The 20,598-nt window shown below is 42.8% G+C and overlaps 2 protein-coding genes and 1 long non-coding RNA gene across 6 annotated transcripts in view; 2 read left to right on the top strand and 1 right to left on the bottom strand.

Annotated features, from left to right (window-relative positions):
- The window catches only part of MAGI3 (membrane associated guanylate kinase, WW and PDZ domain containing 3), a 236,323-nt gene extending 235,819 nt beyond the window's left edge, over positions 1-504 (bottom strand). For all 4 annotated transcript variants that reach the window (XM_072769095.1, XM_072769091.1, XM_072769092.1 and 1 more), the window contains exon 1: positions 117-504. In XM_072769095.1, coding sequence (XP_072625196.1) covers positions 117-432 — 316 coding nt within the window. In that variant the 5' untranslated portion in view covers positions 433-504. The remainder of the gene's footprint in view (positions 1-116) is intronic.
- LOC140600616 (uncharacterized) overlaps positions 1-20,598 on the top strand; it is a 487,558-nt gene that overhangs the window by 396,274 nt on the left and 70,686 nt on the right. The window lies entirely within an intron of this gene.
- LOC140600819 (uncharacterized) lies at positions 451-19,533 on the top strand. Its single transcript, XM_072768949.1, has 5 exons — positions 451-931; positions 1,185-1,692; positions 16,898-17,060; positions 17,558-17,661; positions 17,804-19,533. The coding sequence occupies exons 1-3, from the start codon at positions 451-453 to the stop codon at positions 17,049-17,051; spliced, it is 1,143 nt and encodes a 380-aa protein (XP_072625050.1). The 3' UTR covers positions 17,052-17,060; positions 17,558-17,661; positions 17,804-19,533.

Here is a 20,598-nt window from a genome sequence, read left to right as displayed (position 1 = left end):
GCCACCGCCCCCCGTCCCCGTCGCCGTCGCCGTCGCCAGGGAGTCGGGCGCGCCCCGGAAGCCCGCGATCGCCCAGGGCGGCGAGCGACGAGGAGGGGCCGCTGCTGCCGGCGTACCTGGCTTCACGGTCTTGAGACGGACGGGCTCTCGGAAGTGGCGGATGACGGCCAGGGTGTCCCGGTGGGTGAGCCCGCTGACGGGCGTCCCGTTCACCTCCAGCAGCACATCCCCCGGGCTGGGCGCCTTGCCCGAGACCACGCAGCAGGTGCCGCCGCCGGGCTCCTCCCGGAGCCGCCCCAGGTAGGGGAACTCGCCGCGCTCCGCGCCGCCGCGGATCTCGGCGCCCAGGTCGCCCGGGGGCCCGGCCCAGGAAACCGCGCACTCCTGCACCTTGCTGAGCCAGTGCTTCTTCTTCTTCAGCGTCTTCGACATCCCGACCCCCGCGGCACCATGCGGGAGACCCCGCGCGGGCGGCGGGGGCCCGGCGGCCCGTGCAGCGCGTGCAGCCCGGCGAGGCGGCCTCGCCGCGCCGCGCCGCGCCCGCGCCCCCCGCCCCGACCGCCGCCCCGAGCCCCGAGACGCCCCCCGACGCCCCTCCCGGCCGCGCTCCCCGGGGCTACCGGGCTCCGCGGGGGCCGCCCCGGGCGCGCGAGGCCGGAAAAGCAGACGGGAGCGGCCCCCGGGCGGGGTCGCGGCCGCCGGCTGGCCCCCGGGCTGCGCGCCGGAGCGGCGGGAGAGGCAGGGCAGGGGGCGGGGAGGTGGGCGAGGAGGGGCCGGAACCAGAAAAATCCGTCGGGGGCGCGCAGAAGCGCGCGCAGACCGGCCGCAGGACCGACCGCGGCCGCCGCGGAGCCGGAGCCGGAGCGCGGAGCCCAACGCCCGCCGGAGCTGCCAGGAAACTGCCGCGTTCAAACCCGCCGCAGCCCCCTCCGCCTCCCTCGGCCCTTCCCCCCGCCCCCGCCCTCGCCCGCGCCCGCGCCCGGCCCGGCCCTCAGCCCGGCCCCGCCCCCTCCCGCCGCGCGGCGCCCGGCGCGCTGCCGTCACAGGCCCGCGCCTGGACGCCAGCCCCGGCTCTCGACGCCCTCGCCGGCGATTGGCCCCCGGCGGGCAGGGGGCGGGCCCTCGGCGACAGCGCGGGCCGCTGATAGGCTGGGGGCGGGGGAGGAGGCGGGCACTGGGATGAGTGAAGTTTAAAGGGTGGAAAAAAAGTTTGAAGAGTGAGGGAGGGCGGAGGGAGGGGCCGGGGAGGGATGGGACCGGCCGCCCGCGGCCGCGCGGACGGAGGCCCCCCTGGCGGCGGCTGGAGCCCAGCGAACGCTCGGACCGGGAAAGCGGAAAGAACTCCGAGGTGGAGGCGTGGCCGCAGAGCCGGGCGGGGCGGCGGCTGGAGCTCCGGAGCCGGCCCGGGACGCTGCCCGGGGAAGCTGTGCTCGCTCGGCTGCGGCGTGGCCCGCGGCGCCCGCTGCCCGACGTGCCGAGGTCTCCAGGGAGGCGTCTCCCAGCCGACCCCTTGCACTCGCGGCGTGTTTCTGGTTCGCTCGTGCGCTCCTCGGAGACAGGTTGTCGGACTCCGAGCCCTGCGTACTGCTGTGCGACCTGCGGCAGATTAGACGACCTTTCTGAACCGCTGCATCCGCAGCTGCAAAGTGGGGATGGTCACACTCCTCCCAACTGCTGTGAGCCTGGCATCTGGTACGTGTGAAATACCTGCACGGCGCCTCGCGGAAGGTGGGTGGTTCCTCCTCGGTAGCTGGTGATATGGACGATGACTTTATGTCCGAAATTGTGCCAGATCGTAGTTCTGGTGGAGAGACCGGCAAGTCCACAGGCCGCCCAAAATGAGGGGTGATGTGGAGGTAGGAGTCAGGATCAGAACTCGCCCGGGAACTGCCAGACCTGCGGGCTGCTCTGCTCGCTGCTTTGACCTTGGCCGAATCTCGGCTTCATTTGAGTTCATTCATCTGTAAAGGAGGCGGCGATGGGAGAGCAAACATTGAATAAAGAGCATCTCGGGTCCCTTTCAGCACTGATTTTTCAAAAACAACAACAACAACAACAACAATTGAGCATTTTCATTCCCTCACACTCTCCCCAGCTTTTTGTCTTGTAAAAATCCTATCCAGGGGGCTCCTGGGGGGCTCAGTGGTTGAGAGTCTGCCTTCAGCTCAGGTCATGACCCCGGGGTCCTGAAATCGAGTCCTGCTGCATGGTCTCGATTGCATCCATCGAGATGCTGCTCCATCGAGACCTGCTGCATGCATGGTCTCCCTGCATGGAGCCTGCTTCTCCCTCTGTCTGTGTCCCCGCCTCTCTCTGTGTGTCTCTCATGAAAAAGTAAATAAAATCTTTGCAAATCCTGAGTCCAAATGCCATCTCTTCCAGGTAGCCTTCTTTGATTCCTTGTCCTCAAAGTAGAAACCTTTCTCTGAGCAATGAGACTTTGTTTTACCTTTGCAGAGTGACTCCTAATTTCATAGTTTCCTGCCTCCCTTTAATAGTTGAGGAAAGCCCTTACTTACACAGTGAATGACTCCACCGAATCTCATCATGTGTCAGATAGAGTGGACCAAGTTTCAGCAATCAAGTTTCATGATTTTGTTCATGCCATAGTATCAGTCAGAGCCTGACAGAAAACAAATGGTACTTTACAAAGATGTGGGAAACCCCAAGGGTAGTGTGGAACCCCCAGGCTGTAAGCTCCTAGGTCTGCAGAAGAGGAAGGAACCAAAATTCAGCACAAAAAGGGCAGCCGGACAGGAATGTGTGAACTTCAATCAAGGGATGCAGTCGGCTTAAGTAATCGCCCCAGGATGATGCTGGAGGATTTCTATCTCACTTGTGCCTCCCTCTTCCAGTCTCCTGCTGGTGCATCCCAGTGGCCAAATCCACCCAGAAGCCAGAGGGCAAGAGAACCCTTTGCTGCAATCCATCTCAGTCAGTCACACAGAGAAGAGGAAATTGTGCATCTAGAGAGAAAAGGGGGAAACATCTAGTACAGACACACAGATTGCTCAGATTTACCCAGATCTGAGACAAAGTTGGAGTATTTTTTCTGAAGCATTACCTAAGCTAACAGATTCCTGGATGAGATCTTGATAACCTCCACATCATCTACTTTCACAGTACCTCTGGGGGAAATGTCTTTTCCTGCCTGGATTGCATCCATTAGGATACTTTTGGCCACGAGGAACAAAATATTAACAGCTTCAAGAATAAGGTCATGTATTATATCTTTAACACAAGGTTCATATGTTAAGTAATCTCAGGGTTAGTTTAGTAGCACGATCATGTCACTAAGGACCCAGTTCTTTTTGTGCCTGTTCTCTACCATCGTATGCATGTTAGCTTCTATCTCCAGGCTCATCACCTCTTGACTGCAATGTGGCTGCCACAGCTCCAGATAGGACATCCTCAGAGGTCACTGTACAAGCAGGAAGGCAAGGAAAGACAGTGCTGCTCCCATGTGTATGAAGGAGAAAATCTTTCCCAGACTGCAACCCCCACCCCAACCAATATAATCTCCCTTATTGGCCAGAAAATGGTCACATGCCCAGTGTAGCCTAGTGGCAAAAAAAAAAATGAGATTGCCACAGTTCATTAAATTGATCATGAGTCACCCCAAACAAAATAGGGGTTCTGTTTGAGAGGAGAAAGAATAAATGTCAAGTAGGCACCCGACAGTGTGTGCCGCATGCCTCAACCAAGAATACATTATCTTGACTCTTGGGCAGAAAACTGCAGTGATTAGGACCTTGTGCTCTGGAGTCAGACTGCAAATCCCAGCTTTTCTACTTACTAGTTCTATAATCTTGAGTAAACTATTTAACCTTACCTAAACTACATTTCTTCATCCTTGAAAGGAGTATAATAGCAGTGCTCACCTGAGTTGTTGTGAGAACTGAATGGAGCTATTTGAATCAAGAAAGCACTTAACATATGATCTAGCATAAAAGCAAACATTCAGGAAATTAGTTTGTGCTAGTTGTATTTGTGACAAGACAAAAAGCATTGTTCATCACCCTTGTAATTCTCTAAGTATTAAATTCACCCATCTTAATAAGTCTAGGTTCTACTTTTAAAATATTTTAGAAATAAACTGCCCCCTCCAGTGAATTAATTCTGGTAGGATATTGTTCTGGAAATCACTGCATAATTAAAAGAGTCACATTATGAGTGTCCATCTGTAAAATGGCACCTAACCAAATAACCAAATTCTATCTATGTTTATCACAGCTTCCTAAACTTATAGTTGGGCTAATAGTTATGATTTCCACCAAGGAGTATTAATAAGCCAAACAATATGGAAACTGGTTTAACAAAAATAAATGATACAATGGAATTTGATGATCTCCAAGATTTCTTTGAGCTACTCCCAACCATCCATATGATAAACGTAGATATGTTTCAAGATGCTGCTTACCACCTAGGTCCCAAGACAGCTATAGAGACACCAACACAAGTATCACAATGTTTAAAGATGAAAAGGAGAGAAGTGGTTGTCTCCTTTCCCCCATTTCTTTTTTGGAAACCAAGGAAACCTCTCCCCATGAGGCTCTGAGCAAGTCTTTCCCTCCAGCTTATTGGGCGAAATTGCCCAAATGCCCTTTCCTAAACTGAAGGTGCAAAGAGTAATGAAATATCCTTAACCAGTTTCACCCTTGGGTGCTCAAAAGGAGATCGAGCATCTTATAAACTGCACGGCTGCACAATATTTGAACTTGGGGCAAGGCAGCAGGGGGTGGGGGTGGTGAATGGTGTTCTCTTAGCAAATATGAAGAAGGGAAGCCCGGCTTTTCCGTAAGCAATCCACAGTGTCCTCCACAAACAGACTACACTAATTTGCTTCTAGTATACAATGTTTCTGACAAGGCAGGGGGTGTGTTTTGTTTTATGATTTTGGACACAGTGTTCCTAATGAAAGCTAAATAAACCCTTCTACTTAGAAAAGTTCAGAATGGCAGGTAGAAATTCCTCGTTTTTCTGATTTTTTTAAAATTTATTCATGAGAGACACACACACACACAGAGAGGGAGAGAGAGAGAGATTGATGCAGAGACATAGGCAGCGAGAGAAGCAGGCTCCATGCAGGGAGCCCGACATGGGACTCAATCCCCGGTCTCCAGGATCACACCATGGGCCGAAGGCAGGCGCTAAACCGCTGAGCCACCCAGGGATCCCCACCCCCCTCCATTTTTCTGAAATGACTCATGCTTACCTACCGCCCTGTACAGTCTGAGGTGCCATGTACAGTTTGTGTGTGGAGGGCCCCAAGCCCATCACCCACACTGGCAGCCGTGTGGTCAGCACCCCTGGAGTTGTGCATGGCTTTGTGCCCAAGCAAGGCAAGTGCAGGGAGAAACCTTTGATTTCACTTGTTTTTATATCCTCAGTCATTTCTTCTGTGAAAACTTGAATCACTAGTAATCATAAATCAAATCATTATTTAGGTGAAGTCATTCTCAAGTATGATGGTGGCAGAGGGTGGGGGAGAAGAGGAGTATACAGATAAAACAAAGGTTTGCCTTCTATGTGGAGCATCAGAACATTCATCTTGTTTTTCTTCCCACAGATTATAATAAAATTACCTGGAATTTTTAAAATTCTGGTCAACAAAGTCTTTCACGGGCTCAGAAAACATCCATATTTACCTGTATTATGGAAACGACATATGTAATGTAGTCTAACATTAATAACCTAACTGAATTCAATATTAATGTTCCATTATATCTTTACATTTTATTAGCATTTTTATTTGCTGAGGTCTGTGAGCTAATTTGTATGCTAATGCTAAAATATGCTCAATTACAAAAGCAGTTACACGGAAGATTGTATTTCAGTTAAACAGACTATTGTCTAAAATCTGTATTACTAAAAAATAAAAATAATAAAAAAATAAAATCTGTATTACTTACTATGTTTCATATATAAACATGCAGTTTTTCCCATGGACGCATTTACCTGCAAATGACTAAATGAATCCAGCCCAAATCACAGAACAATAGAAACATTCAAAACCGAGTGCAGTGCCAACATGCTTTGAAAGGGGGTTAGTTAAGCAGTCAGATGTCAAGTTCCTCTAGCAAAGCAGGACAAAGAGAACATTGAAGGAAATAGAAAATACCAAAATACCTATCTTTCAGCTTTCAGCTTAAATACAATCTCCTACTCAAGGCCAGCCTTGATTTTCTATAGCTGGATGTCAGCTCTTCCTTCTCCAGAACTAAAAGCATGCTATCTCTATGTGTTTCCTTTTCCAGTAGACCTCATGATCCTTGAGAGCAAGATCTCACCCTGATTTGTTTGTGTCTCTCCCATAGGTCTGGGTACTTTGTCTTTAGTATAGTTAGCACACATTTATTCAAAAAATAAAGTGCCCATGATAAATAGGCATCGTCTTAGGGGTTGGTTTATGGCAATGAACAGGATGACAGGGGGGAGGATGACAGTGTAGGGGAGAAAGACAGTTTCTTCCACCCTCTTAGGTCCCTGGCTGGGTCTGAAATTTCAACTGACAAAGACACGTTAACAGGAGAAAAGCATACAACTTTACTTAAGTTTTATGTGACATAGGAGCCTTCATAAGGAAATAAAGACCAGAAGAAATGATTAAACCTCAGTGGTTATAAGCTACTGATGAAAAATTGAAAGTCATAGAAAGGTGTGATAGGGCAAAGAATATGAGCTGAGAGTAATAAACCCTGAAAACTCAGCAAAGCCTGTTTTCTCAGAATCTTCTTGATATCCCTCCAACTTGGATATCCAGATGCTCCTTTTTACTCCGGGTCTGGAGAGGGTACCTCTTAGGACCTGCTTCAGAGAAGAAGAGGGAGAAGGTCAGAGAGACCTGCCTGCTTCTCCTCTTTTCTCAAACCGTTATAGTTTCAAATATTCAATATGCCAAGCTGCCGTATTTTAGGGGATCACATCCTGAAGTCCATCAACAGCAAACCCAAAGCAAGTAAATGATTGAGATAATTTCCAAAAGGAACAGTCCTGTAATTAAAAAAGATAACACATGGGCAGCCCCGGTGGCGCAGCGGTTTAGCGCTGCCTGCAGCCCAGGGTGTGATCCTGGAGACCTGGGATCGAGTCCCACGTCGGGCTCTCTGCATGGTGCCTGCTTCTCCCTCTGCCTGTGTCTCTGCCTCTCTCTCTAGCTGTGTCCCTATGAATAAATAAATAAAATCTTTAAAAAAAAAAGATAACACAGAATGAAATGGTGGGTGTTTAGGAGAAGACACAGGTTACATCAGATAGAAATCATGGAGAAGGTCTGCTTGAGAAGGTAACACTTTTGGGCACCTGCGTGGCTCAGTGGTGGAGCATCTGCCTTCAGCTCAGGTCATTGATTCCAGGGTCCTGGGATCGAGTCCCGCATCGGGCTCCCTGTGGGGAGGCTACTTCTCTCCCTCTGCCTGTGTCTCTGCCTCTCTCTGTGTCCCTCATGAATAAATAGATAAAATCTTTAAATAGAGAGAGACAGAGAAGGTGACAGTTTGCTTGACATGAATGACAAGAGGGAACCAAGTGAAGACCAGAGACCTGAGTGTTCCAGGCCAATAAAGAGACCTCAGAGGAATAGTAGAATCTGGCTTACGTTTTAGACTGATGGTTCTGATGGCTCCACAGAGAAGGAGGGTGACAGTAGAATCAGGGACTCTAGATTAAAAAAAAAAAAAATCTGGTACAGGAGCCCACTGAGAAGGCTCAGTGGCATGAACCAGGGTAGAAACAGTGAAAATGAAAACTTACCAAGTGCACCATGAAAATCAGAAATTATAGTTTTAATTTCAGAGACTTATCACAGTTAAAGACGTCTGTTACAATTGTATTTAATGAGCTTTATGAAATGTAATGCTTTATTGAAACGTCCATTCCCAGTGAGAAGAAGGAACTTAGAAAATAAAAAATAGGGGAAATACTTAAGTTTAAACTTATACAGGTTCTTTATTTTGCTGTGTTTATTAAGAAGCGCACCTAGAGAAATGGAGTGCTAAGTTCAAGGTTTTTCCTGGATCTCTTAAGAAAGCAACATCTACCCAAAGTCTACGATGACCTTAAAATTTGTGAAACAGCATACTGTTCTTTTAACTGACAGGGTGTGTTGTTATAAGAAGTAGAATTTGGAGGCACCTGGGTGGCTCAGTTGTTGAGTGTCTGCTTTTGGCTCCGGTAGTAATCCCCTGGTCCTTGTATCAAGTCCCGTATCAGGCTCCCCGTAGGGAGCCTGCTTCTCCCTCTGCCTATGTCTCTGCCTCTCTGTGTGTCTCATGAATAAATAAATAAAATATTTTTTAAAAAGCAGAATTTGTTTCCTGACTTGTTAAGGAATTCACAAACTTTGTATTAAAAGAGCTTCACTACCATGTAAGATCTTTAGTTTTGTTGACCTGTTGGAAAACTGCAGGCTGTTGAGTCTTCTCACTGCAGATTAGATGCAAATAAACAGTGCCTTTCACGGATTCTGATATGAAGCATGAGGAGAAGATCCTTTTCTTCAACAGAAGGAAAATTCTCATTAACATAGCTAAACTTAGGTGAAGTGTTTCCAAATGTACACTCCCAAATTTCATGGTAAAAATTATTGGAAACGCACCACATGAGCTTAAAATAAACACATCCCCTTCAAAGTCTGGGGACTGTGGCCTTTCTTATACTTTACAAGAGTATCTAAACAAAGTCTATATATTTTCCATTGAAAAATGGAGAGTGACCTTGCTGGGTATTGAGTGAAGGAGAGAAGGAGCTGAATTCTGTTCCAGAAGCAGGGCAACATTCTAGGTAAAATGGGTACTGAGAAGCTGCTTCTGTACTTTAGAACCTAAACTTGGGATCCCTGGGTGGCGCAGCGGTTTGGCGCCTGCCTTTAGCCCAGGGCGCGATCCTGGAGACCCAGGATCGAATCCCACGTCAGGCTCCCGGTGCATGGAGCCTGCTTCTCCCTCTGCCTATGTCTCTGCCTCTCTCTCTCTCTCTCTCTGTGACTATCAGAAATAAATAAAAATTAAAAAAAAAAAAAAAAAGAACCTAAACTTAATCATGGCACATTTAAATATATAATAACTGTCTGCTAAGAGTAGATCCTAAAAGTGTTCGTTGCAAGAAAAAAATTGTAACTGCATGTGGTGCTGTATATTAGCTAGACTTATTGTGGTGATCATTTTGTAATACATACAAATATCAAATCGTTATGTTGTACATCTAAAACTGTGATATGACAATTAAATCTCAAGTAAATCAATATCAACATATACTGTCCATTCGTGGTTGGATAGGCACAAATAGGAAAAACAGAGCAACTGGTTACATCAATAGCAAACCATCAAAACCATTAATACCATCATTACGTGGTTAATTTTCAAGGCATTCTTTTTGACTTGGGTGTGTTTGAGAATGCTGACATTAAAAATTTCAAACTGCAAGCTACTATGGGCTGAATTGTATCCCCCTGAATTTGTATGTTGAAGTCCTCACCCCTAATGTGACTATATATGAAGACAGGACCTATAAGGAGGGAATTAAGGTTTAAACTTTTTTTTTAAAGATTTTATTTATTTATTCATGAGACACACACACACACAGAGACAGAGACAGAGAGAGGCAGAGACACAGGCAGAGGGAGAAGCAGGCTCCATGCAGGGAGCCTGACGTGGGACTCGATCCCCGGGTCTCCAGGATCACCCCCAGGCTGAAGTTGGCGCTAAACCCGGTTTACAGGTTTTAAATAAAGTCACAGGTGTAGGGCCCTACTTCAATAGGATTGATGGTCTCTTGAGAATAAGAGAGATCTCTCCTCTGCTTCCCCACAGCAAGAAGGAGGCAGCCTGCAATCCAGGAAAAGAGAAGAGCACTCCCACCAGAAAGAAACCAACCACGCTGACACCCTGATCTCAGACTTCCGATACCTAGAACTATGAGAAAATCCAATTCTGTTGTTTAAGTCACCTAGTGTATGGTATTTTGTCATGGCAGCAGAGCTGGCTTAGACACATGCAGTCACAGTGATTCTTTAAAAAAATAAATTAACTAGATCATGTTACTCCTGGCTCAACACTAATTGTATCCCCATTTTACTCAGAATAAAAAAAAAAAAAGCCATTGTTCCTACAATGACCAACAGGACCACCATCATCCAGTTACCTCTATGATCTCTTTTCCTACTGCCCCCCACTTGTCTCCACTCCAACTACGGCTGGCCTTCTTGCAATTCTTTCAACATGGCAGACTTGCTCTTGCCTCAGCTCTCCCCTGCCTAGAGTCCCTTTCCACCAGATAGCTTTGTGGCTCATTCTCTTATCTCCATCTGACATTGGCTCGAATGTCACTTCTCAATGTGTCCTACTTTTCCTTCCTATCTAAAAAATGCAACATCCTCTTAACTCTTAGATCTCCTTACTGTACTCTTTAAAAAAAAAAAAAAAAAGATTTTATTCATTTATTCTAGAGGGAGAGAGCACGGGCAAGACAGCACCAGCAGAGTGAGTGGCAGAGGGAGAAGGAGAAGCAGACTCCCCTCTGAGCAGGGAGCCTGATGTGGGGCTGGATCTCAGGACCCTGAGACCCTGACCTGAACTGAAGGCAGACACTTAACCGACTGAGCCACCCAGGTGCCCCTGCTCCATCTTTTCTTTCCTTTGTCCACAGCATTTATCACTTTTTTATAGACATAATAACAATTGTTTATATATTGTTTTATGTCTGTCTCTACCTTTGAACTTAAGTTCCAGGAAGACAGAAATCTTTATTTGTTCACTAATTTAACCCTGGTGCCTAGAATAGCACCTGGCTTACAGTAGGATCTTAATAAACACTTGTCTACTCGAGTGCTTTCCCTTCAAAGTTCCTTCAGATATATTAATTATACTAGATAATTTAATCTTCATAATAATTTTAAAACAGCAATTCAATCTTTGTAATAATTCTATGAGGCAGCTATCACCATATTCCCAAATACTAGGGAGTCCGAAAAGTTACTCTAGGCGCTCACACATTTCTCCACATTAAGTATAAGTCAAAACTTGAACTCAGATGTTTTTACTCCAAATCTAGCCTCCTTTTCTTTGTCATGGTGGTCATTCTAAAACATTTTCACAGTTGAACAGAACGTCAGAACCCTCAGAATAAGAAATAGCAGTCTCTATTACAGCTGCATCAGAATGATTAAAATGAAAAAAATTGACCCTAGAAGTGTCAGCAAAAAAAAAAAAAAAAAAAAAAATGTAGACATGTGGACATTCTCATACACTGCCAATGAGAATGTAAATCAATTCAACCTCTTTGATAACTGGCTGTTTCTACTACAGTTATATACATTAGGATCCATCAATTCTGCTCCTGGGTATATACCCAACAGAAATGAATACTTATATCCTCCAAAAAAGATCTATACAAGTATTATTCAGAATAGCCCCAAACTGGAAACAGCTCACATGTCCACTAAGGTTAGAATAACTACAAAAATCTTGGTGTGTTCTTAGAATACTACACAACAATGTAGGAATAAAACTAATCTGCACACAGCAAAATGGATGAAGGTCACAGTTATAATTTTTAGCAAAAGAAGCCAGACACAAAATGATGTACTATCAGATTCCATCTATACGAATTTCAAGAACAGGTCAAACTAATATATGGTGATTAAAGTCAGAATCATGATTACTTTGAGAGAGTATTGACAGAAGGGAAAACAGATGATCTTCTGTGGCCCTGGCAGTGTTCTACATCTTACTATGGGTAGCACTTTAAGGAGTTATCAACATATGCAGAAACCAGTCTAGCCCTATACTTCAGATTATACATCTTACCATGTAAGTTTCATAGCAATAAACAAGTTGTTTAAAATGAACACTTCAGGCATCCCTGAGTGGCTCAGCAGTTTAGCACCTGCCCCTCAGCCCAGGGTGTGATCCTGGAGTCCCGGAATCGAGTCCCATGTCAGGCTGCCTGCATGGAGCCTACTTCTCCCTCTGCCTGTGTCTCTGCCTCTCTCTCTCTGGGTCTCTCATGAATGAATAAATAAAATCTTTAAAAAAAAAAAACCGAACACTTTCTATCAATGAGGAAATGATGGATTATTCAATCAATAGTTACAGAACAAATGACTGGCCATCTGAGAAAAAAAAAATGAATGTTGATCCTTGATCTGTGCCATAGTCCTTATTTGAAAATAAATTTCAGATGATCAGATATTTAAATATAAAAATATCCAACTAGTATTGTAATAAAAGATGGTAAAATTGTTTTATAATATTGATGGAGGAAGGCCTTTCTCATCAAGATACAGAGTAGTGTTGAAAGATTCTTAAATTTGACTATGAATGATCTTGAATGACATGACATGACAAAACAATTACCACAAAGTTTAAAAAGCAAATGACAGTTCTTTTTTATGGGGGAGTTATATTCCATTGTGTGTATATACCATCCATTCATCAGTCAATGGTCAATGGACACATGAGCTGTTTCCATATTTGGCTATTGTAGACAATGTTGCTATAAACATTGGAGTGCATGTATCCCTTCAAATTAGTATTTTTTGTATTCTTTGGGTATTATTTTCTTAACATTTTTTTCTCTAGCTTACATTAATATAAGAATGCAGTATATAATGCATACAGTATACAGAATATGTGTTAAACAACTATTATTGGTCAAGACTTCTAGTCAACAGTAAGCTATTAGTAGTGAAGTTTTGGGACAGTAAAAGTTATATACAGATTTTTGACTGCACAGGGGATTGGGTTGCTTAAGGATCAACTGTACATGTATTACTTAAAAAAAAAACAAGCATAAAAATACTATGTTTGAAGAAAAGTAGGAAGAGGAGCAAAAAGGAGAAGGACAGTGGGGAGGGGAAGAAGAAGGAGAGGAGCAGGAGCAGGAGATGGTGGTGGTTGAGAAAGAAAAATAATCAAGATCTGCCCTTCTGCATGTCCCACATGGCCTAGCCCATGTCTTACACAGAGTATGCTGGATAATTAAAACTCCCGAATCTACACTACCAGTCTGGAATCTCATCCAAGCACCAGTTCAGTATTTTCACCTCAGGTTAATCTTTCAAAACCAGACTACTTAGGGCATGAGATACTTGGCCTAGGGAATTTTCTGGTACTTGGAGGTAGTCTATGCTGGTAATAAATTAAACCTCACTTAATACTTACTATCTTTAGAGGAGATGATGGGTAAATCAACATTTGGTGAAAACACACACACGCATGTTACATAAACATACACATACACACACACACATATACACACCCTTTATATGTATTTCTGTATATAAAACACAAACATGTTGTTTATCTGAAGCTTAAGATGGACAGGTCAGAAGTCACTAGGACAATTTAACATTTCTATATAGGTACCAGTTTTATGCTTCTAATGGTTTTATTTATTTTTTTAAGATTTTATTTATTTATTTATTTATTTATTTATTTATTTATTTATTGAGAGAGAGAGAGAGAGCAAAGCAGGGGGAACGGAAGGCAGAGGGAGAGGGAGAAGCAGGTTCCCTGCCGAGCAGGGATCCCAGATGTGGGACTCAATCCCAGGAAACTGGGATCATAACCTGAGCTGAAGTCAGATGTTTAACCAACTGAGCCACCCTGGCACTCGCTTCTAATGATTTTAAATAAATAAAAAAAAAAATAGCTTTGCTTTCTGTTTAATTGTATTTTAATTAAAAGCTGATAGTTAAAAAAATTACTAGAACAAAAACTTATTGGCAGAAATTTCATCAACATTAGTTTTTGGAGAGACTTGGGGTTCAGCTCATTTCTAGATTGGGGTGTTTTTTCTATAGAAAGTGTTCTAGCCTGGGTTTATCTTGATCTAGGAGGTTAATGTGTTACAAAAGGAAGTTATTTTAAAGCGAATTTAAACATGGTATTACAGAATACTGATAGAGCAATAGCCAAGATAAACAGGTGGTAAAACTTGAGAAAGTCTCAAGAATTCAGTTTTGAATTTATTAGTGTCAAATTGGTTGATTTTAGTAAGTCAGACAGAAAGATAAATACTATATGATCTCACTTATATATGGAATCTAAAAAAAACCCAGACTCATAGAAACAGAACAGATTGGTGGCTGCCAGAGGCAGGGAGAGGAAGAGGGAAAATGGGTGAAAGTAGTCAAAAGTACAAACTTCCAGTTATAAGCAACTTGTGGGGATGTGATGTAGAACATAGTGACTATAATTAACAATACTGTAAATCTGAACGTTCCTAAGAGAGTAGGTCTTAAAAGTTCTCATTACAAGAAAAAAAATTGGGGGGCACCTGGATGGCTGAGTGCTTGAGCATCTGCCTTTAACTCAGGTCGTGATCCTGGGGTCCTGAGATGGAGTACCACATCAGGGTACCCATAGGGAGCCTGCTTCTCCCTCTGTCTGTGTCTCTGCCTCTCGCTCTGTGTCTCTCATGAATAAATAAATAAAATCTTAAAAAAAAAAACAAGAAAAAATTGTAATTATGTGAGTTAATAAGCATTAAGTTGTTGTGGTAATCATTTCATGTTATATGCTTATATCAAATGAATATGTTGTACACATCTTAGACTAATACGATGCTATGTGACAATTATATATCAAACTGGAAAAAAATTGAAGGTATTAAATTTACTTTTGGCTTAAGTCCTTTTGGATAAAACGTAAAATTTACCTGAGTAAAAGAGAAGACTGGATAAATACATATATATCTGATTTGGTTTTTTTAATATCTAACAAATGAAAACTCAGAATCCTTTGGCCCTGTCAGGTAGTTCTATGTTTGCCACAATTAATTGTCTAGAAGAGAGAATAAAGCACAATACAATGGGTTCTGAGTATTCTTAAAAAAAAAAATCCAGCCAATTTTTTGGGATGTCTGGAGTCTGAGAGATTTTATCCATTCCCTTAATAATCACTACAGCAATGATGCATTACATTGAGAACAGTTCTGAGTAGTGACCCTGAGACATCAAAAAGCCATAGTTATCAGAGAGAAAGATTCATAGGCTCATAACATTTTAGATGTGGAGGAGTTAAAAATCACCTACTGCCTAGTAATGCAAGGAAATGAAGTTGAGCCATTTTCAACAATATAAACTGAAATACACATTTTAAATTAATCTTTAAGGTGCACCTGGGTGGCTCAATGGTTGGGCATCTGCCTTTGGTTCAGAGTGTGATCCTAGGGTCCTGGGATCGAGTTCAGCATCCAGCTCCCCACAGGGAGCCTCCATCTCCCTCTGCCTGTGTCTCTGCCTCTCTCTCTCTCTCTCTGTGTGTCTCTCATGAATAAATAAATAAAATCTTTTTAAAAATTAATTAATCCTTAAGTAACTGAACAATTAAATATGTGAAAACAGTAGTTTTCCATTCCCTTCTACCAAATAAGGCTCTACAATACAAGGGAATTTTACCATGACGGGCTTTCTTAGGTTTGGGGAATACGAGCTTAACATAAACCCCTCTTTTCCTCCATTCTCCAACTCATATGGAGAGATAAATATTCTATTTTTCAAATTATCTTTGCAGAAGATCATATATTTTGATTCACAGCATTCGGAAGCATGTGGGGTAGAAAAAGGAAGACATTTAGGATTAGATTTTCATTTGGATTGTAGTTTTGACCACCCATACTGGTGCGAGCCAGGAAAAGAAAAAGACTAATTTTTAGAAAATTTGGTAAAAATAAACAAGAGGATAATATTCATCTACCAAGAGTAAGAATCTTCCCAGTGATTAAAAAAATCTACACAAAATAATTGACATACAGAATTGCTGATGTTTAGAAACAATGGAGTTAAACTTTTAATTACCCAAATTATTACCTTTTGTAGCTGCAGAGAGAGAAGTGCTGTCAATGCAATGTAGTTGAACAAAGGACAAGCTTGTTCAAGGAACCAAAATTTCTAATTCTAGAAGAATGTGATGCTAGGACCTTTGAGGGCACCGCGTGCTCCCTTGTATTCAGCCAAACAAGAGGCCTGCTATCACTCCTTCCATCACCACAGAGCAGAAACAGATATTGCAGAAGCATTATGACCTGTGGAGGCAGATTCTCCCACCTTTGTTTAGTTTTCAATCATCCCTTACAGGCTGAACTGCATGCTCTTGTTTTCTTTTCCTGGATCTCAGCAAAATGCTTATGTAACAGCTTGGCCTTTTCACAAAAATTAGGTTCTGTGCTGAGACGAGTCACTAGCTGTATCCAGAGTCCTAAACCGTGAAATCCCAAAATATATTATTGTAAAGGTCTTGAGTGTTCATTCAGATTATAAATTGGGGCATCTATACAGGATCCAATCTGAACTGAAATGTAGGCTATCCAGTGTAGCTGGGGTCTATGGAGACAAGGCAGTAGATGGAATTCTGGAAACAATGTTGGAAGCCCCTGAATGTCAAGGAGCCCAAACTATATTCAATAGATATAGAAAGCTCTGGAGGATTAGAAAACAGGGAAATAATATAATCAAAGTGGTGCTGTTAGGCTGTGGAAGATAGAAGTTGAAGGAGAAGAAATTAGTTTTTAAACATTTGCATATGCAGTAAAGAATGTCGAAAAAGCATTCCAACAAGTTACTAGAGTAGTTCAGTAATTCTCTCCGTGTGATAGAACTATCAGTGCTTTTTATTTTATTCATTTGTGTTGTCTAACTCTATAGAGTTTTGCAGTAAAGAAGGTTTAAATTATGTGTTTAGTTTAAAAATGAAAAAATTCAAACAAAAACAAGAAATAATAAAGCAAACCCCCACGCGTGTGTCACTCAGATTAAACAGTTGTCGAGATTTTGCCATAGTTGCTCCATCTCTCTCTTTCTTCTTTTTTTCTCATTCCTTTGCCAGTATCTTACCCTGGGTCGTTCCTGAGTCTTTCTGACCTGGCGTTAGTTCTTAATAGCTTCCTTGTTTTCCAGCACAGCAAGATGTCCCACACTCCTCCTCTTAGTTTCCTGCCACAAACCTGGAATCAGCCTATCTTTCAAGGTGCTCGGTTTCCTTTCAGCAAATAAGAAGAAGAAGAAGGAGGAGGAGGAGGAGGAGGAAGAGGAGGAGGAGGAGAAGTTTTAAGAAATAAAGGTATAAACGAAGAGCCAAGTTTATACAGAAGTGATTTCTGGATGGGTGCTACCATCCTGGGACTTGTGAAGCAAATATTAGAAGTAGCATACAAATATTAGTAGCAGCAAAATAAGTGAAAATATGTAAACATTCTGAAATGAATCTGCTTTCCAAACAAAGCAGACTTAGTATTAAAAACATGCCCCAGTAGATAACCCTTCTTCAATTTAGGAAATACTCTGTTTCTTTATGGTCTTTGCAGGAAAAAATTTCACGCCAGCTCTTACTGGGTAGAATTTAGCATCTGTGCCACTAGATCCCTCATTTTCATAAATTGGAGCAAAATGGTATTATCTAACACCTTCTCTTTTCTGTGTCAGGGGACTCTTCATCCCTTCATCCAGCCTAAATAGATAAAGTACCATGGCTCTGTTCACACCATGGGAGGGAAGCTTTTTTTTAACCTTTAAAGCAGTGATTGTTTACTTTCTCTTTCTTGGCTGCTGGAAGCTCAGCTGCCATCATGAAGGACACAGTAACAATCTGGAGCAGGAGGTTCATGACCAATTGACCACTTCAGCAGAAACAGATGGTCATTGATGTTCTTCACCTTGGAAAGGTAACAGTACCTAAGAAAGGAATTCAGAAAAAAATAATTAATCAATCAATCAATCAATAAGAAAGAAAGAAATTTGGGAAAAACTAGCCAGAATGGACAAGACCACACCAGATGTCATCTTTTTTTTCTTTTTTTTTTTCAGATTGTATGTATTTGTTCATGAGAGACACACAGACAGAGGCAGAGGGAGAAGCAGGCTCTCTGCAAGGAGTCTAATGTGGGACTTGATCCTGGGACCCCGGGATCATGCCCTGAGCCAAAGGCAGATGCTCAACCACTGAGCCATCCAGGCTTTCCCAGATGTCATCTTTGTATATGGATTCAGAACCCATTTTGGTGGCAGCAAGACAACTGGCTTTGGCATGATTTAGGATTCCTTGGATGATGCAAAGAAAAACAAACCCAAACATAGACTTGCAAGACATAGCCTACATGAGAAGAAAAAGAGGTCAGGAAAACAGCAAAAAGGATCCCAAGAACAGGCCAAAGAAAGTCAGGGAGACTGCAAAAGCCATTGCAGTTCTGGCAATAATAAAAAAAAAGTGAGCTGGATATTGGACAACAGAAGGAGTAAAGATTCTGCAGACTTTATCTGTGATGATTGTGCAGATTTTTCATGAGAGGATTAATAAACTAAGAACTTAAAAAAATAAATGACAGCTAAAGCATAAGGAGGGTTCATGACATGTGTTAGCACCATTCTCAATCCTTACGTGCGTTAGCTCTTTTAATCTTGACAATGCTGTGAAGTAAGGCACTAATTACCTTCATTTTTACAGATAGACACTAGAGAAATAAAGGAGTAAGGAGCCCAAGCCCACTTAGTCATGACTTTTAATGAGTCGGAATTTGAATCCAGGCATTCTGACAACACACTCACTCAGGGTTTTTCCTTTCCTTAAGCCAATAGAAAAATCCCAAATCTCAAAACCCCGGCCTGAGAGAAATTCCTCTATGTAAGAGGGAAATACCAGAACCATTCACACTCCTGTTTTCTTGTGTTCATGGTGGACAGTTCTGGGTCCCACACTCAACAGGGAGTCTGCTTGGGATTCTCTCCCTCTGCCTCTCCCCCCACTCTCACTCTCAAAATCATTGAAAAAAAATTAAAAATTGAAAGAAAAAAAAAAAAAAGCAAGCAAGCAAGGGAACAAACTGCCCACAGTCACCATTATACTGTTCTGGCTAACCCAAAACCAACACGTTTGGTTGACAAATATATCATTCTTAATCAGAAAATAACAACAACAACAAAATAACTTAAAAAAAAGTGTTTATTGAAACTTCCCTATCATTATAGGGTGCTTGTCGCATTGTATCACACAAGCTCCATGTGGCTAGGGACAACATCTTCATTTCTATAGTTCAGACAATCAGTCCTAGCACATGGGAGGTAAACGGCATATAAAGCGGATAATGTTTAAATGAATGAAATTTGGTGAAGAGCCCTGGATCTCACATATGGCACTGTAATGTACAGGTGGCCGTGTCTTGCCAAAATCCGAGTACTTTTGAAAGTGAAAGACGATGCTCATGCTCTTACACCAGGACGATGGACCCTTCCTATCGGAGCAGTTTTGCTACATAAAGCACAACTGACCAAATCAGCACAGTCTCAGGGCAAGGTAACGTATAAATGTGTTAGAGTAGCATATTTTAGAAGAAAAAGGCCGATTTGTAGAAAAATTTATCAGACAGACCTGCAGCTCCCTCCTCTTTATCCGTTTTTATGCCCATTCATGGAAACGTTCCCTGCCAGTTTTACAGTCTTTCATTCTGTTCTAAACAGCCTAAGTGTCTGCACATGTCTGCCTGTACCTTTAGTCTTTGTTCTTAGTTTAAATTATAAAATAAATGATAAGTACTTTGCAATGTTTTCATGCATTTTCTAAAGATTTTATTTATTTATTTGAGAGAGAGACAGAGAGAGCATAAGCAGGGGAGGGGCAGAGGGAGACGTGGACTCCCTGCTGAGTAGGGAGCCTCATCGGGGCCCTGTCCCAGGACCTTGGGATCACCACCTGCCCTGAAGGCAGATGCTTAACTGACTGAGCCACCCGGATGTCCCTCTAGAAGCATTTTTATACATAATTCCAATTTTAAGGATTAAACTTTGGGATCATTACAAAATTTTAGAGGTGGCAAAACTTTACAGGCAATTCTGAGAAGTATCTGTTCTTTCTAGTAAAAGAAAAAAAAAAGAACTGTGTAATCTTTCGATCTTTGTCTCTGTGGGGCAGAGAAATCAGTATTTCTGGTTTCTATGAATTCCTTCCATATTCCAGCATTTTGGGACTAGTGGTAGTGGGGGAAATCTGGTTGTTTACATCCTTATAAATGATTAAGCTTTCCTGTTTTGTCAACTCAGCCTTTTAAGTCTCCTAGGAACTAGAGCAAGGATATAATATCATCTGTGGTGTTATTTGCAAACATAAAACGAAATGACTGTGTGGCTCATAGATACCACTTACGTTCCACTGTAGACAAGAAAACAGGAAACATAAGCATAGTAGTTATAGATTTAAATGGTTTGCCTGTTGTTCCATAAAACACTTGTTTCATTTACTCCTCCAAGTCTATGCAATTCAGCTCAGCTACTGTGAAGTAGAAAATATTACCAATTAGAGCCGCAGTATGCTGGTCCTGAATCACAGGGCTTCAGTACCCTGGTGTGTTATGATACCCGAAGCTATACCTTGCTCCCCGCCTCAGCACACACATCGCAGCAGGGCTGGATGTGTTCAGGGGCTTGATGTATACTGACTGAAAATTAATAGAGAGCAAAACCCAAATGGCACAAAGTTAAGACACAAAAAGTTTTTTTATAAGGTAAAAATATGGAAAGCCATAACAATAAAAATGAAGGATTGAGAGATGCTCTGGCCCCTCTTAGTTTGCTAAGGCTAGATCTCTCCATTGGCAAAATGGGGAGCGACT

This window comes from Canis lupus, chromosome 12 (assembly GCF_048164855.1).
Source record: "Canis lupus baileyi chromosome 12, mCanLup2.hap1, whole genome shotgun sequence".
NCBI lineage: Eukaryota > Metazoa > Chordata > Mammalia > Carnivora > Canidae > Canis > Canis lupus.
Note: the sequence above shows the minus strand (reverse complement) of the source record. Positions and strands in the feature narration are given on the sequence as shown.